The sequence below is a fragment of the Anas platyrhynchos genome, chromosome 6, assembly GCF_047663525.1.
Source record: "Anas platyrhynchos isolate ZD024472 breed Pekin duck chromosome 6, IASCAAS_PekinDuck_T2T, whole genome shotgun sequence".
In the NCBI taxonomy this organism is placed as follows: Eukaryota; Metazoa; Chordata; class Aves; order Anseriformes; family Anatidae; genus Anas; species Anas platyrhynchos.
The window spans coordinates 20,445,928-20,463,467 of NC_092592.1; the positions used below are offsets into that span (position 1 = coordinate 20,445,928).

The 17,540-nt window shown below is 44.1% G+C and overlaps 1 protein-coding gene across 5 annotated transcripts in view; it reads right to left on the reverse strand.

Moving 5' to 3' along the window:
* Positions 1-17,540, reverse strand: part of TLL2 (tolloid like 2) — a 92,230-nt gene that overhangs the window by 57,418 nt on the left and 17,272 nt on the right. For 4 of the 5 annotated variants that reach the window (XM_072040179.1, XM_072040177.1, XM_072040176.1 and 1 more), the window contains exon 2: positions 5,931-6,041. The exons of the other annotated variant lie outside the window; for it this stretch is intronic. In XM_072040179.1, the coding sequence (XP_071896280.1) occupies positions 5,931-6,041 (111 nt within the window). The remainder of the gene's footprint in view (positions 1-5,930; positions 6,042-17,540) is intronic. 5 annotated transcript variants of the gene reach the window in all.

A 17,540-nucleotide genomic window follows, 5' to 3' on the forward strand; every position in this document is an offset into this window, starting at 1 on the left:
CCTTCACCAAAGATTTCCCGGTGGAAGAGCTCTCAGATGTGAGTTATACACATGCATAGTATTTGTGTTGCTCCTGGCCAGTTACGGTAAACACAGCTCAGATCTTCCCTGGAATATCAGTCAATCACATCTCACAATACCTTCAGCTCCTAAACTAAGCAATCTCTCCCAGCGTGAAGCAGTGGAAGTCCTGCTTGTGACTGCTTTGAACACCTCAAGCATGCCACTGGTGAAGAAGTCTTATTCTCCAGTCTGAGGCTAAACAATATAGCTCTTAGAAGGAGAGCTGCACTGTAGTAAAAGGTCCTGCAAACGATCCAAATTTATGTGGGAATTAATGCCTTGTCTCAGTAATGTAACCAGAGAGAAGTGAAATATGTTTCAGCGGCTGCCAACCCACCACACTTTGAAAGGAAAGCTGCTATGCAACTAGAAAAGCACTGCAGTCATCCCCCCTGCAGCATGCAAACCTTCTAGGTATGCACTTCCACAGCACTGCACAGTCCTGCGTTCCCTTCCAGATTTCTTCAGGGTTTGCCTCCATACCCCAAAGCAGTTTATGCACAGTACTTGCCATGAGCAAGTCCTGAAACAGAAAAAGTCCTGTGAAACAGGGTGAAACAAGGTGACCACAGACATCCCAAAACACACACAAAAAAAAGAAAAGCAGTCTGCTGTAGATGTGGGCCTTGTGCAGAGCTGGTAAAAGTATCTACTGTGCTGCTTCACAACATGCTCAAGAACAGCAAAGCTGTGCAAAAAAAAGTGTGCCAACAAACCAGCTCCCTGCTATTATTAATAGAAAGTTTAATTCAGAACTCCCCTTTGCTTAATTCACCAGAGAATAACTTGCTTGCACTGGGCTCATGAATTTGATACCAGAGCCTCCAGCCATTCGTGGCAGCCCCTGTCACAACACGAGTTATTAAATACCTTACATGGTTCAAAGGCAGTTCCCACTGTTATTTCAGTAAAATCCCTGAGATCATACATACCCCCGTTCTGACCACACTGTTATCTGAAGTATTACCTATTCTATCCCATGAAGATGCTCTATAAATCCTTCCTGAAACTGATCTGTGCAAGTGCGAAAGCTTCATCAAGGCCTTCAAGCCATGAGCCTAAAAATCTCTCAGTATCAGAGGCCAAGAAAACCTAGTTTGAGTGTTCTTGAAAAGCATTCTTGGCTGCAGCAGGATGTAGTCACTGCCTCAGCAGCAAGTCTAACACAGCGTGGTAGCACTGAGGGCAGCCAGACTCCCATGTCTTCTGATTTGCCAAAGTAGAACAAACACGAGACAGACTTGCCCCTTCTCACTCACAGGGGTGCCTTTCAGGACTTGAAGTTGCCTCAGTGATACAGAAATCAGGAAAAAGAGATAATATACCAGTAAATTCCACTTAATCCCTAAACTGCCTGAAAAGACTTAAATTAGGCCGTTAAGATTAAATAGGCACATCATTCCCAAGGCACAGCGAGAAAAGAAAAGGCCTTCTTCCTCTGTGACTAATGCTTCAGCAAATAAAGCAATACAGCAAAGAGGATCACTTTGCACCTGAGGACTCGATCTGAGCGACTGTGCATTTTCACAGCCTGCCAGTGGACTTTCTTGTTTCCCCACCTTTCAAAGCCATCAGTGGGTTTCAGCAGCACAGGAATCCTCAAACCTTAGACTCAAATTTCTTCTGAACGATTGATATTGTAAAGCAAGTCTTTTCAATAAACTTAAAAATCTATAAGACTTTTCAAAACCATAAGCTGTTGGACATTTTTTCATCAAAATTATAAGGAATTGGTGAAGGACATGCTGAGAATAGCACCCACTGGCAGATCTCCAGACACTTTATTTGTTTCATTATGTTTTGAGCCATTACTGTAGCTCTGCTGGACTAAATCCTAAGGGTATCCACTTCAACACTATCCTATGAGAACAACTGATTTTCATAGCGAACACGACATGCAGGCTTCATCCCACAGAGGCAGGGAGGCAGCTATCAAACATTCTAAATGCAAAGTAACACTTTCCCTTTACCAACATCCCTTATTCTTTTTCACCCCTTTAGCTGAAAACCATTTTAGGCAGAAGGGAGAAATTTCCTGTTTGGCATATTTTTATATGGCATTACATGTTGTAGCAACAGGAGGGTACGGAGGACACAATTTGGCCTACAGAATCTCTACTAGTATAAAAAGCAACAAACAAAAAGAACACATGCAATTCTATGACCTTAGGACCTAAGTTCAAAGGAGAGAAGAAGGAGGAAAGAAACAACACTGGATGTTTAGAATTGGGAATAAATCTTCAGGAAAATCCTGAAAGGGTCAAGATGAGAAATGAACTAGTTGGTAGTTATGAGCTCTCTTGTAAGAGCATGTCTTGTGGCATTCACTCAGAGTTCACCTGCACCGTTTGCAAAAACTCTCTGTTAACTCACAGCTCAGAGTTTTAACTGAGTGGACGGAGATCAGCACACATACTCCACAAAACCTGCTTGGATTAAATGGGCTACAATTAGCTATAGACTGTCATCGTGTCTGTCTTTCCCTCTACAGAGCCTGAAGAAAACCCCACTGCTACAGAAGTATCTGAGAATGATGCTTTGCATGCAAGATGCTATTGATACTGCCTTCTGCAGTATTCAGCTGCCTCACTTGTGCTCTCCCTAACAAATGCTTGAAAAGGAAGCTCCTTTGGAACAAATATGTTTTAGTGGAGGGCTTGTTAGCGTTAGGTCAGAGGTTAGACTTGACGATCTTGGAGGTCTCTTCCAAACTAGATGATTCTGTGAAAGGAGACTCCCCGTGTGAATAAAGGACTTTCATGTCATAGTCTTGACATGTACTTTAAATACATAAAACAAGAGGTGCAATTTCCTGTGTAATGCCAATTCCCTGCATGACCACTCACACAAAAAAATCGAGGCACACTGGACAGAGACATCCAGACAAGGCCATCATTACTGGAGCTCTGAAGCAAGGTACCAAGCTGGGTACCAAAGCAAAAGCTACCCCTAACTGTAAGCCACATGTGACCATTCTTCAAGGGGACCTCCAGAGAGTTCTCAGCCAATGTCCCTCAAGGGAAAGGAATTGTGACCCTGCTCTGTAACTCCACCAGGAGGACAATGTTACTTGGTCCCAGACACAGGCAATGAAACACTAGCTCTGATGTTTACTGAGAAAATGCTCAGGGACAGTGAATTTCAAAGCATTCTCACAGATGCCAAAACAAGGGCAAAGATGCTTCAGCAAAATAAAAGGCATCCCATTCTCAAGTAGGTTTACAAGTTTTAAGGGTCTAAATTTCTGCAAGGAGGAAATTAATGCAGGAACCAAGGTTTGAGCACCTCCATGCTGAAATTAAGCTCAGCACAGAGCTCTGCAGCAGAAGCCAGGCTGTCCTCAGACCAGATTCTCTGCCTCTTTCTCAAAGACCTAGAGAAGTGCACTAGCTATCTTTCTAGACAGGATACTAGAAGGCGGCAAAGGGGAACTGGAATGGGAAACCTTTCCACATCTGGAAGTCTCATCCCTTATGAGCCAACACACAGCCTTTACAAAAATAGATCATCTGCAGGTAGATCTAGGTTTACTGGAGAAGGCTGTCCCTCATCACTCATCAGGGCATGCAAACTGCATTCTTCCTCTGGAGCCTGCAACAAGCTCATAGAGTGTATGCCTACAAACAGCCCAAGAGTGTCAAGTAGCACTTTTTTCACCCCTCCTCCCACTCCTCGCAGCTAAACAACATTTTCTGGGGACAAGGAAACAACACAGGGAAAGAAGAATGCCTGGCCTAATAGCTTGTTCAGAACTGCAGCTCCCAGATACGAAGAGCCTGTGTGTCTGTACATACGTATTAAGTACTTCCTCCACTATACAACTAATCCGATTAGCAGCTTTAGGAAATTCTGAAATGTTATAATTCAAGGGGTCCCACTCATAAAAGGTCTTAGACTGTTTCTGTACAGAGGTTGCATTCTTCCCACTGGAAATAAAAGAGCAGAGAGCAAGACTTTCTCCCAGGGAAGAATGGGTCCCAATCCCCGCCATGCTTATGTAGACCACCCTCTTACAATTCACAAGAGTGTCAAGTAAGTCCCACAGGAGAAGAATCAACCCTTCCTGCCCCTGTTGAGAGCCCCCTTGCAGGGCAGGTGAATACAGAAAACCCTCTATGTGTACTCTGCAGAAAGCTAAGCTCACTGTGACAGTCACAGGGGCTGGCCATTTGTCAGCTCACACTTCCAAGGGTTGAAAGCTAGCACGATGAATGAAACCTGCTGGAGATGAGGACAGGGCCAAATGAGCACTACAGCACAATACCCCTATGCAGTGCATCTCATGATGCACCAACTTTGCCTCAGGCAATAAAGGGTGCTGGGAATACACTAGCCTAACTACACAACAGGAGACACGGTTGTTGGAGACCAGTGGGTTATAAAATTCAGTTAAGTTGCTAGTTTGTCCAGCATAAGTGCTGAGCACAAAAAATGTGTGTGATTTGACAACTAAAAAAAACCACCACAGCAAACTGACACATTCAAACACCACTTGGATTTGCTTCTCCAGCAGTTTCATCTAACTTCAGAAACTGACAAAGGGACATGGAAGAGATGAATGCTGCCTGTCCCACCTACTTAATCCTCATTTTTTGACTTACCTTCTGCTCTGAAGGCAACCAGCTTCTAATCACTTATCACCTGAGAATACATCGCAGCTCAAAACATGACATGAATAGGCTAAGTGACACGACTATGCAGGATAATGGCACTTACAGGGAACAATCAGTAATATAAAGAAACATGCAGACCTCCTCTGCCCAGAATTTCAGCATCAGCATAAGTTTAAACTAGATATGCTGACATCAAAACCACACATCTGTGTTGGGTGATGGATGTCATCTTTCACACTTGTTCCAAGAGGAAGCTAGAGCACTGAACAGAACCTACGCAGGGCTTAGATACTCTTAGATACTCCTAACCAAAGGTAGGCAGCCACAAAGATACAGAACCAGCTGCCAGTTCTTATGAATGATACAACATGAGCACATGGGTCAGCTGAACAAAACACTGATTTGAGTCTCAACACAACTTTTCACAGTACTAACCTAAGAGCATAACAGCACAGAAAGAAAAAGGTTGTCCTGGCCTGCCCTGTCTCCAGTCCCACTGGTGTCTCTCACAGCTCAGATTTCCAACCATTTCTCTCTTGCCATCATAAAGTGGAGTAGAAGTAATGATACTGAGGGAAGTCCCTCACAGCCTTCAAACCATTTGCAGTGTTTCAGAGACTGTTGAGATGGACTCAAAGCAGAACTTCTGACTCACGTAACAACTCTGGTCTGGCACAAAAACTGAGTATACATAAGAGCTGTGTAGGGGCAGAGGGCAACATAAGCGTATGTTACCCCACCTATCAGTTTTTTAAAAAATCACAATGATTGTTAACCAATGACGACTGCATCATCACTTCAAGGGTAGTCTGTATGCTAGACTTCAATATTTTTCACTTAGGTAAAAAGCTGAAAAAATACATTATTCCGTTAAGACCATACATTAAAAAGGAAGGGAGGGGAGGACAGTAAGAGTCAAATTGAGTGCCAAACTGAGTGTCCCTACTTCAAACACATTTCCTTACAAATTTGTAGAGATAGATCCTCACAGGAAGAGACGAGTGCTGTAAATTTTAAACTCTTCTCCCTCAGGCCAGATAGAAAGGCTGCATCACTGCCCTCTATGCACATCATGATTCTGGTTTTACTTAACAAATTTCAGAGTTGGATCCCACCCTCAGCCACATAACTAAGCTCCCTCTACATGCACTTCCTTGCCTGTGCGAAGAAGCATCATGAGTGATGGGGAACTCCTTTCTACCTAACAACAAAACCAGGGGAAAGAAGGCATCGCCACCTCTGGGCTGCCCTTACCTGAAGTGTGTCTTGCGTTGCCATCTGAGTGCTTTCTTAAGTCAACAGTTCTGTCTATTTGAAACAGCTTCAGATCATCTTCATCTAAAGCGATATCTCCCCAAAAGGCAGCTGGAGAGAAACAAACTGCAATTAGTTTAGTTTTATTTTGGAAGGAAAGTATAATTCCTATGAGGCCCATACCATACCGCACCTCAAAGGCGATTACTCAATGGACCAGAAAAAGGCAATAATATATAGTAGCAGTTTTAAAAGTACAGAGAGAGTAGACATAGTGGAGGCCAGGTGACAGTATTTAAAATGAGCCACTGTGCAGATGCACAGGGAGGAGCTGATTAGCAGAGGTGCCTCCTGTTAGTCTTGTTACAGGCCTGGCTGTACCAGGCTGTAAGGTGGTACTGGTCACTGCACATTAAAGCCTACACAGGGGCAATTACTGATATTTCCCTAGTTAGTGTGAAGGAGTGAACTACATTGCAGCAGCTCAGGTTCTGACTGAGATATTGCATCCTCACCATCCCCAGGCTAACAGTTAAGACAGGAGGAAAAACGCAAAGCACTCAAGCTCATCAGTGCAAATGTCAAGGCTACAGCATCAGCCTGTAGGACCTACTACACATGGTTAGCGCTCAGACACACTGCGCTGGTCTAAAGCCAAGCAGACAGCCAGCCCACCATTTCCACTTGGCTGGAGAAACACCGGTTATTTGTCCCCTTGAGGTTAGTTAACCTGACCTAAGTTTGCAGAGTTTTTAATTTTGTAAAAATCCTTGGGTTTCAGCCAAAAGCCATGAAAATAAACAAACTGATACCTCAACACTCACAGCTCAAAGGAATAGATTGGAAACCTCTTGAGTAAAAAAAAAATAAATGATAATGCTGGAATACAGATGATGCTGCACAGTGTACAGTTACCGTTTGTGGAATTTCAACAAAGGAAGCACAGATGATGAAGCAGTTCACTAAACGGAACAGATCCTTCAGAGATAACAATCAGGTTATGAACAGTTAAAACTCAGAGCCTGCATAAGCTGATGAAAAAGAAAAACAGCAAATTAATCTCTGGTACAGTTCAAGAGAACTCAGGACATCAGACAAGTGGCAATGCTGAGTCGTCTCAACAGTGAATGGGATGGAAACACTTTCTTTTCTTGTCAAACAACACAACTTTTACACTCCTGAGGAAAAAAAAGTGTCCCATTGCTATGCTAGCAGCAGCAAACTATGTTAGGTCTGAGAAACCAATGAGCTTTACTCGTCATTTCACTTTTACTGCCAGGATCAATTGAAATTTGGGCGTTTGTCTGTATATCAGAAATCAGCAGTTGGATCTCTGGCAAATGAATTTTAAAGAGTTAACTCAGAGAGTTAGTACAGCAAAAGCTCCAGAAGAGGCCATAGTCAGTGCAGGCAAGCCTACGTGCTAACTAGCATCAGTTGTAACGAGGATGGAGCCTACACAAACACACAGCTCAGGCTCTCCCCAATGCCTTGGCAACCCAAGTCCTCCCACAGAACAGAGAAGAACCTAAAATACTGTCAGCTCACTACCAGCTAACCAAGAGTGTGCCAACCAGTGTGGCCATGAGGCAGGCTAATTGACAACAACCAGTGAAAGAAACAGGGACACAACATTCCTGTGACTACAGTTTGAAGACATTTTATCCATATGGAGAAGTGACTTGCTCAGGACAATGCAGAGTCAAGGGGCAGAGATGCAAACAGCATCCCGTGTCATCCAGTTCCTTCCCCAGCCACATTTATACCGGCCAACTAGATCACTATTATACTGGCCAACCAGGTATCATTCCCACCCTAATACAAGCCAATAGCATAATTTCATCCCCAGCCTAATCTCCACCACAGATTTTTTCAGGATCAGGTAGTCCACGCCAAAACACAGTTTTCAAGGCAAAGCTGCAGCAAGGATTTACGCAAAGGAATTGTTACATTTTCCTTCCCAATACAAGGCAGCAGTTTTCTCCCATCCCCAGCAAAGGATTCTCTTTCTGTTACAAAGCCATACATCATCCTGAAAGATGGCCCACAACAAAAGCCGAATTTCCCTAGCATTTATTTCCAGCTCTCTGTAGTCCCAGCATGCTCTAGGGGAACCATGATTTATCACAGTCTCAAGCCAGCTGAACAACTTTCCTTACTGGAAGTCCTGGCTGGGAATGCTGCACTGCAACTTCTCCTCTCAAAGGCTCCTTCCTAAAGGCAGGCAAGCCATAAAGATGCTTGCTTCCACCCCAAGGGAGCTGTCCCACAGGAAAGCCCAAGTATTTTATTTTAAAGGGTCACAAGTTCAGAGACTGCTGGCAAATGAAATCTCTCAAAGCATCCCTTCTGATTTCCTTTATCAATGTCTCCTTTTTAATTTAATGTGGGAGGATTTCCAAAAGAGAAAACAAAAACAAACAAAAAATTAAAATCTCCAAACAGTAGGATAACAAACTTGGAAACCAGTATTTCTCTTGGCAGGAATCTCTGCAGCGTACAGCCAGGTGCAAACTCTTAACACTCAGTGCAATAGCATGCCAGCTTTTGTTTAAGATGAAGCATTAATCGTGCTGGATAGTAAGAACAGAGCAGCTCTTACTGATGCTGATGCAGCCAATATGACAGAGTTTGCTTCCATGCTGGACTAGTAGTCAGCACCAACTACCCAAAACGTTTAACCTTTGAGCATATGCAACTGGAGAGCATGTGTCTGTTGGGGCAAAGGGGAAGTATGAGTTTCAGTACATTTTCCCCCAGGAGAACATACTGAATACCCACACACTGGCGTTTGCATTGTGTCCTAACCACAGAGGCACCGTGGCACCTGGAAGGAAAACACCTCTTTCTGGTCAGAGAAAAGGCCGAACAGCTTCTTCTTGTGCTTCACACACAGGCACAGAGTCTGAACCCAGCAATGTCTTCACAGCCCATTTTCCACAATAACACGTCTGGAGGACTCTTTGCATTTTCTGACTTCAGAGCAATGTGACTGTACAAAGCATCTTCCTTCTAATATCTTTACCTCTCTTCCCTGACCTATTTCTTCTTACAATGCCCCCAAGCAACTCCTTTCTCCCACTTCCTTCACTTTCTCCTTTCCCTAGTTTTGAGTCAGACTTGGAATTCAGGGGAAAAAAAAAAAAATTTGATGTATCTTATGAAAATTCAATACAAAAATGTTCACAACAGTTTAAAATATTCATTTTCCATGAAACTGTGCTTCATGCAGGCCTTTTAATGAAATTCCTTTCCTTTCTATTTTTCTTTTTTTCCAAAAGCAGCAAGTAGAAAAAAAAATACAAAATAAAAGCTTCTGGTATTCAACCATAAACTTAAATAACATTGTTCCTAAAAATAAACATCAAAACAAAATGCAATGTTACAATTTGTTAAAAGCAGGCTGGTCTCTAAGACTTCCAGAAAAATACCTACGGACAGCTATCCTTAGCCCCAACCAACACCAGCTCCAAGTTTACACAAGTATATGAAAGCCACTTGAGTTGTCAGAATAATTTAACTCCATGCTTGAGAAACATCATCCCGTGTCTGTGTTTGAACTGATCTCCAGCCACCAACCATGACTAGAAGAAAAACTTTCACCCATGTGCTTGCAATGACCCCCTGTAGGAAGACCCCATTCCAGCACCAATGGATCAGCATAGCCTGCAGATTTACTCTGATGACAGGGATCTACAAAGCAGTTGGCCTTTGGACACCACGGGAGACCACAGGAATTTTCTTTGAAGCACCCATCAGGAACAGCTGTGACATTCACAGAGAACCAGGCCTTGGAAACGGGCATACTCTGCCTGCCAAGAAAACTCCCCCCATCCCACTGCATCTCGGATACAGACTCACTGATGGAAGCTGTATTAAGAAATGGCAAGTTTTAGATGCTGAATGGGATCTGAACCTCAACTGAGGACTCTGCCCTATGAGTTGAGTCAAAGGAATCTTCTTTCTGTGGGGACAGAGGCATGCTAAGCTCACGTATGCCATTAGCCCAAGGGCCTAGTCCGAACTTGCAGCCATCTGGCACAGCTCGTGCTGACAGACTTCATCGCAGTTATTCCAGTGCAGCTTTTTTGCTGGAAGGACTTTACTCTTGCCCAGCAGATTTCCTACAGTGCAGCATAGCAATGAGCACAGAAAACAAATAGCTACGTGAACCCAAACAGATGCCTCACGCTTGTTTCAGCAATGCTCACGACTCAAACTCAGTTTCTGCTCGTGTCCACAAGCACTGTGTGTAAATGAAACCTGGATTCACAAGAAGGAACGCTTCACGACTACTTGAGTATGTGCGTGTCAGTGCAAAACATCCAAAGAAGATGTGTTTGCACAATTAATCCTGGCATTTCCAATTTTGTGGCCATCAGCAGATGCAAGTGTCAGGCAGCCCAAGCAGCAGACTCAACTGTGTCACCCAAGTCATGAGCTACACCAGCTGCTTGCGGCTCACACCGCAACCAAAGGATGTGCTCTTAACAACCCCCCCAAGACCAATCCCACATGTATTTCGAAGGGGCAATATTTGTCCCTGCACAGACCTATTTCCCTCCTGTTGTTCCAGAGATGATTGAACCTTATCAGAATAGCACCAGGGAAAGCCAGTGTCCCACCTCGGCAACAAAAGCTACAGGCAAGGAGTGCTGGGTACATGCACACACAGGTAGGTAATAACGAGGGTCATCTCCTGGCACACTATGGTTATTGGTTCACTGGCAAAAACAAGTTACTTATAAGCATTTGCTGACTTCCAGCCTGACAGGTCTGAGTACTGGGAAATTAAATTTTCAGGGCTGGCCATGCTTTCATTAGGGCTAACACTCTGCAGTCTAGCAATAAGTAAGTAAATCAACAGATCAAAGTGAGTTTCCAGCACATCCATATTTCTTTCTCTTTGCACGCTGACGTGCAGGAAGATCGGTCTGCTGCTGCTGCACTACGTGCTGACCCAGGAACCAGTAGGAAAGTATTCTGATGTATGCTGAGAAAGATTCATACCTTAAAAAAGAAAAAAACTCAACACATTCCTTTGGGCAAAGTAACAACTGTGTCAGAGAGAAGAGCAATGCCTCAAAATAAGGCAGAAACCAGTGAAAGAAAAGTGAAAAAGATCCTAAACACAGACTTTGGAAACAGGGCCAGACCTATCTCCAAAGCTGAAGGATGGCTTTGGAAATTGCCAAAGGATGAAAAACAAGCAACAGCAATGGTTACTAGAAAAGCATCAAGACCACTACATTCAGCTGTTATGCTTTTATCTGCATCAGCTTGTTTCTACTCAGTAGGAATAATCAGAAATTTCCCATTGGCTAGCTTTAGGGATAAACTGACCCGAAGGCTCTGGCTGTAAACTAGTCCACATAACAAGGGTGTCTAGAGCCAGAGCTGCTGTCTGGCATGAGCATGGTTCCTCAGCAACAGAGACTCAACAATTCACTTTCCAGTAAGCAGAAGTTCCCCTGCCCAGGAATCATATTTCATTTCAGAGACACAGTTTGTGGAAGAGTGACTAAGAACACGTTCCACTTCTAAATTACCGCAAATACTTCGAGAACATCAAAACATCCTGGGAATCAGTCTGAAGCCCTGTTCAGACTTTCGCAGAAATTTGAACTGCCTGAATTATCATGTGCAGTGTTTCCACAGTACCCTCTCTTGGGAAGTTATCTGCAGGAGACAGAACGAGGCCAGAAATTCCAATTCATGGATTTCCTTTCCTGGAAGGCAATGATGCTATAATGATCAAAAACTTTTGGCTTGAATTTGTCCAAGGCTGAAAGCATATATGTGATCCTACATAAATACATGCTTTAAGGAACGATACATACTCTCTCTTGGCTAAATGATACATTATTTTAACACAAAACTGAAAAATTCAATGGCATGAATTGTACTGCTTGCCAAAATTAGGTTAGGAGAAAGATCTTTTCCTTGTAATAGTCATAACTCTACTGCTGCTGGCTGCTTCCTCTCTCAAGGTCTATATATTTTGCATCTCTACATGGCACTCGCTTCTGCCCAGAGATCTATGAATCCATTCTTAGTACAGTGAGCAACGCAGGAGACCATAAGTGAACACAGAACAGAAAATCCGTGCCACAAACAGCAAAGCAGCTCCCTCTATGGGCTCTTAAATGGTTAAACACCCATCTCTTCATAAAAGAGTACTGCAGGAGGATGTTCATTGCCTAATACTTCACAGCACTTACAGGTTTCAGGATGCTACTTCCTTGTAATGCAGTATGCAAACCCCAAGGGTCTGGCTTAACCCCTCACGTTTCCATGCAAAGGAAATTGAGCTATGTGACCTTAATACCATTCTTGCACTCTGCTTGCTCCTCTAGTTGACTGTGCAGAGGAAAAAGGGAGGACAGGGGGAGGCAAGAGGGGAAAAATCCCCCATGATTTCTCAACTTCGTGTAATTTAACCAACTCAGCCATTGTTTCTTCTGTCCTAGCTGGTATAAGAAGTACCATACCCAATACTTACAGTAAGCTGCAATCACTTTTTCATCTTCTTTGTGTAGTCAATTACATTTGGTTTTAGGAACACCTTGTGCTGGCCTTGCTTCAAGAGACCATTAAACACAAACATTTTTTTTTAAACAAATTAGTTATTTTCTGCAGCATCTCACAGCCAGGTGCTATCAGCCATCACAGCCGTAATGCACAACAAACAGAGCTTGGACATGGCCATGGCACAGAAGTTGCCAATACGGGCTAGAGCTGCTGCATCCAATTAATCTAAAGCCTCAGCCTGCACTACATCTCTCAGCCCTGCACTAGTGAGCATATTCAGTAATTTATGACAGAAATCAACAGAGAAAACAGGCTTCCAGGATTGGCAGACCTACTGGGCGGATAGCAGAGCCTTCCCCTTATAACAGCTCAGTATGTAGAAACTCCCTCTTACACCACAAATTGTTTAGACACCCCTAGAGAAGAATGGCACTGCTACTTTTCAGGACAAGAACAGGAAGCTTTGTAACCAGCCCAGTTCAAGGCAAGTGTTGGCATGAAATCAAATTAAGATCTCAACGGGAAAATTCAGGAGAAAATGTTATAGTCACTGATAGGTAGGAGCTGGCAGCGTGGGCTGCATTTTGGTTTACAGGAGTTGGTTCCTTCTGAAACTCCATGAATGCAAAACCCTGGTGTCTCCAAAGCCTAATCCAGAAAGGCAGAGAGAAAGTAACATGCAGTTGTCCCAATAAGCAGCCAGTGCAAGAGCAGGAAAAACCTCTCAGGGAGTTAGCATTGATCAAGTACAGTATTTCATTAAAATAAAGGGACACACACAGCAACTGGATCATGCTAGCAGTGAAAGGGAAGCCGTACACTCTTCCCTCTCTGTTTCAGAAAGCAGTTTTGGTCTCTTATGGCTTTGTCATGCCCTGTTCAAAAATTATACTAACTAACTAAAAGTCAGCAGACGGAGACAAGAGAAGTAGGCTCCAGCCACCACCATCCCCTGCCAACACCTACACCTTGCGGTGCACACAGCTCCCAACCACAGCGGAAGTGGGAGCTAGGAACCAAAACCACCAGCAGAAAAAAGCATTTTGTGGTCAGATCCTAAATGATAGGCCCCATAAACAGCACGGTGGCACTTGACAAAGATACTCTACTTGATAGAGGCAGCACGTTTTCCCTCCATCTCTACTTCACCTTCCCCAAGTGCATATGAAATGTTCCTCACTAGCTCACCCTGCAAGGCAGCAAGGCTGGCTTGGAAACACAGCAAATACAGCACCACATCAGCTGCCCTTTAAGAGCTGGAGATGGCAAGGTTCTGGGTAATGAAATCCAAGCATGCCTTTGTCAATTAGCTATGGAGAAAGCCATACCACACAAGCCCCATCTCACACCCTCCATCATTTTTGCTGCTCAATATAACTTTAATTAATCCTTCCTTTGGCAATTTGAAGGAAGGGTGAGCACGCTGCAAACACCCACTGAGTATTAAATTGATTTCCTGTTTTATAGTCCTCTTTCCCTCCCTATAGGCCCAGATATGATTTGCGGCCCTTCACTTGGAGGCTTTTTTTCCATGCTAATATAATCCAAAGCCCCAAGCAACAAGCACATCCAGCAATGTAACACTTTGCAGTCGGGTACTTCAGCCCAGCTTCTGCCAGCCCAGAGCAGATTCTCTCTTGCCCCTTTCCTCCCCGCACTGCAAAGATTCAAATCAACCACCTTATCTCCTTATCTCCAGCATTTTTACTTCCCAAACTGGCAAAGAAGTTGTCCCCAGTAGCTAAGCAATTTTCCTCCCCATACGTTTCCAGTAGCAGCACATCTTAATTACCAAAGTGCTATGGGAAAGCCCATTCCACTTGCAAACACAACCTCCTGCCTGAGGTACCAGGCTGGGCTGCTACTCCACACACCAACATAAAAGTGGAAGGTAGGAATACCAAGTTCAGATGAGCTCCCCAATACCTCCACCTACCTTTAAAAAGAAACACCACCCCACCTTGGGCTTGTAGGACTGAAAGCAGGGCCCTTAGCGGCAAGCATACTCTAGTCCACAAGCCAAGTTTGGGTTAGACAGGAAAAGGACAGTCTGGTGCAGTCCAGCATTGCTCAACGGAACAAGCTCTTTTCAACAGGCCCTTCCCCTCCACCTTGTGAGGTCTGTCTAAGGTGGGATGCCACAAAGGATGCCCTTGAGCTCCCTGGAGAAGGCAGGAACAGGGCATTTACACGTAGTTAAGCCTTGTGGACTCATCTCCACCATCACCTAAGGGCAGGCACACATGCAGGGATTGGGTGCCAGCAGTTTCTGACTCAGGTGTTTCTGACTCATGGGAATTGTCCTGGATATATTCCTTGAAATGAATTTGAGGAATAGCAACCTTAGAGATGCAGAAGAAAATTTAAAATTAAAACTGCTGCAACCCCAAGTTTGACTTGGACAGGTTCATTAACTAAGCACTTCAACCATTAAAGACATTTCACCAGTAATGACCACAAAGCAAAGTGAACCATTACAGCTTATTTAACTGCAACATTTGGGGAGGGGTGTTCTTCCTTCAGGTGGCACCTTTCTTGCCAAAAAATGACGCTTTTCCCTGACACACTAGGTATCCAAACCTCAGTGTTTCCACCCGCTTGGAGCCCCAAGCAATGCAGCAGGGGAACAGGTGATCCTAAGCAGACATACAGGAAATATACTACCAAATGCTCCCACGTAGAAGAAATTAGTTCATTGAAGAAATGAACAGGAACAGAACCATTAGCTTAGTAACATCCTGAGAAAAAAGAAGGTAACTGCTTAAGCCTGCTTGGAGCAAACCTCAGGGCAGGCTAACAATTTAAAATCACAGTGCTGGATGAAAGGGGATAGTCCATGATAGATCACATCTATTCAAGGGCCAGACAAGGAAAGCAAACAGGCTCATTTTTACTCATCGTTCCTTATCTACCAACACTAGGAGAGGAGTGTTGCAGCACTGTTGGAGGAACGCAAAGAAATGGACAGCAGGCAGGAAAGAAATGGGAACCATTTATGGAGGAAAGCTAATTTGAGCTGTTTACAGATTTCCCCTCTGAGCTCGGGGATGGAAGGGTGGCAGGGGGGTGGTTTCAGCCATTAAAAATACAACGTGAGAATCCATTAATTTTCCATAGAAACAATGTCGTCATAGAAGCGAGACAAATCTGATCAGTCATGCAAATGTGCTGATGTTAAATTCTCAGGCCTGGGTGGGGAATTTTGATTGCCAAAAACACAACAATGAAAAGATCAGAATGAGATTAGCAGCCAGAATGGCTGCAGCACTGAATGGCATCGTGGGGGCAAGGCGTGTACCCCAAAACACCCCCAGACTATACTGAAGTTTGTGCCCTAAACCAGGCATAGGTGTCCCAGCAGAAAATATGAAAACAAAAACAAACAAACAAAAAATAAATAAATAAAAAATCCATCCTTGTATGAGATCTCAGGAAACGGGCAGATGTCACATTCCTGCTCTGCAAACCAGCAAGAACCGTCAGAGACCACTGCGCTCACCGCAGGCAATAAAAGGCTCAGCAACCCCACAGCACTGGGACTCTTGAAAGCTGTTAAATCACAGTGCCAAGAAAAACCAAGAGGTTTTCACAACAGGGGAAACAGGTGACTGTGTTGTAGCTTAACCCAGCAAAACACTAAGCACCACAAGTTTAGGAGAGAAACCAAGGAAGCAGGTTGGTCACAAAAGACACCAGCACTGTCTCAGGCACATGCTGAGCTGAGATGCAGTGTGAAACGTGGCATTTGCACTGCATTGTTAAAGGGCAAAAGACAAAAAAATCCACAAAAGGAGCCCAGCAGATGTTACCTCCTTTCCCCTCTTCCCTTTAAAATCAAACTGCACAAACACTCTCCAGAGGGAGATACTATGCATGGAAAATTATAGCAGCACCCCAAGCAGGAAGAGTGGAAATCACTCACCCTGGCAGCAGAGCACAGCAGTTCCTTGTGAAAAATCGAGCCACCGTTCTGAGTGGCTTCAAGACAAGTATTTGGGGGTTAAAAATAACCTTGAAAATGAAGCGCTCCACCCCCTACAGTATGCAAAACATTACTAGAGTAATGCATGTGACAAGGATGCTCCCGGATAGGTCTCACCACTGGCAAAAACAACTCAAAGAAACATGAACAAAACCAAAAAAGGAGAGGTCAAAACACAAGAAATGTTTCACCCAGGTTTACCCACAAGCCAAAATACCAGCATTTGTCACGGAGAAGATGTTAAACAGATGTTTGGCTCACCTGTTAAGTTTAAAAACAAGTTGTTTCTACATTTGGACAAGTTTACCACCTGTGCTGCAGTGAAATCTGGTCACCTTTCTACAGAACCTCTGTTCTGGTCCCAGGCTGAGCTCCCAGAGGAGAGTACAACACGTGGAAGTTTTCTTTGTGCTCCACACCACCAATTCATCTAGAAACAGGCATTTGCCAAATAACTCACCTTGACCACAGAAACCTGGCCTGCACTGCCATGTAATCCAAACAGGTTTTTCACAGATGGAAGAATCCTACAGGATGTAGTGATGCTCCAGACTCGAACCACATTGCTAGCTCAGCGTGGCACAGCCCAGAGTACCAGCTGCTGTGAGGGACACCAGGTTCAGGGAGACAACTAGAGCCCCCTAAAACACCTCAGACCTCTCTGGTAATTCCCTGCATGTTTTAAACTCCTATAATCAATTCAGAAAAAAAAATGGTGATTGTCTTTTAATGTTTAATAAAGTAAACAGGATCTCTTACTTCCCCTTCTGCCACTCATAAGCCTTGTCAGCAGCCTGTTCAAACACCTCTCTGGATTTGTACCTTTAGACATACATGTGGGAAGGGATCTAGTCACCCAGCCCAGCTCAGTCCTCATGAAGTCTATTTTGTGATGGCAAGCATTACAAGACTGTCAGCATCACACCCATGAATTAATGTTTTACTGTACAAACATCCCCGCATGGCACACAAAATCAGTGGTGCCATTGTAGGAGTGATTCACATCCTGCCATGGCCTTCCTTTGGCCAGGATGGTTCCTGTTGATGCCCCAAAACCTACTTCCTTTTCAGTCAGCCCTAACATCACTCATCCCAGA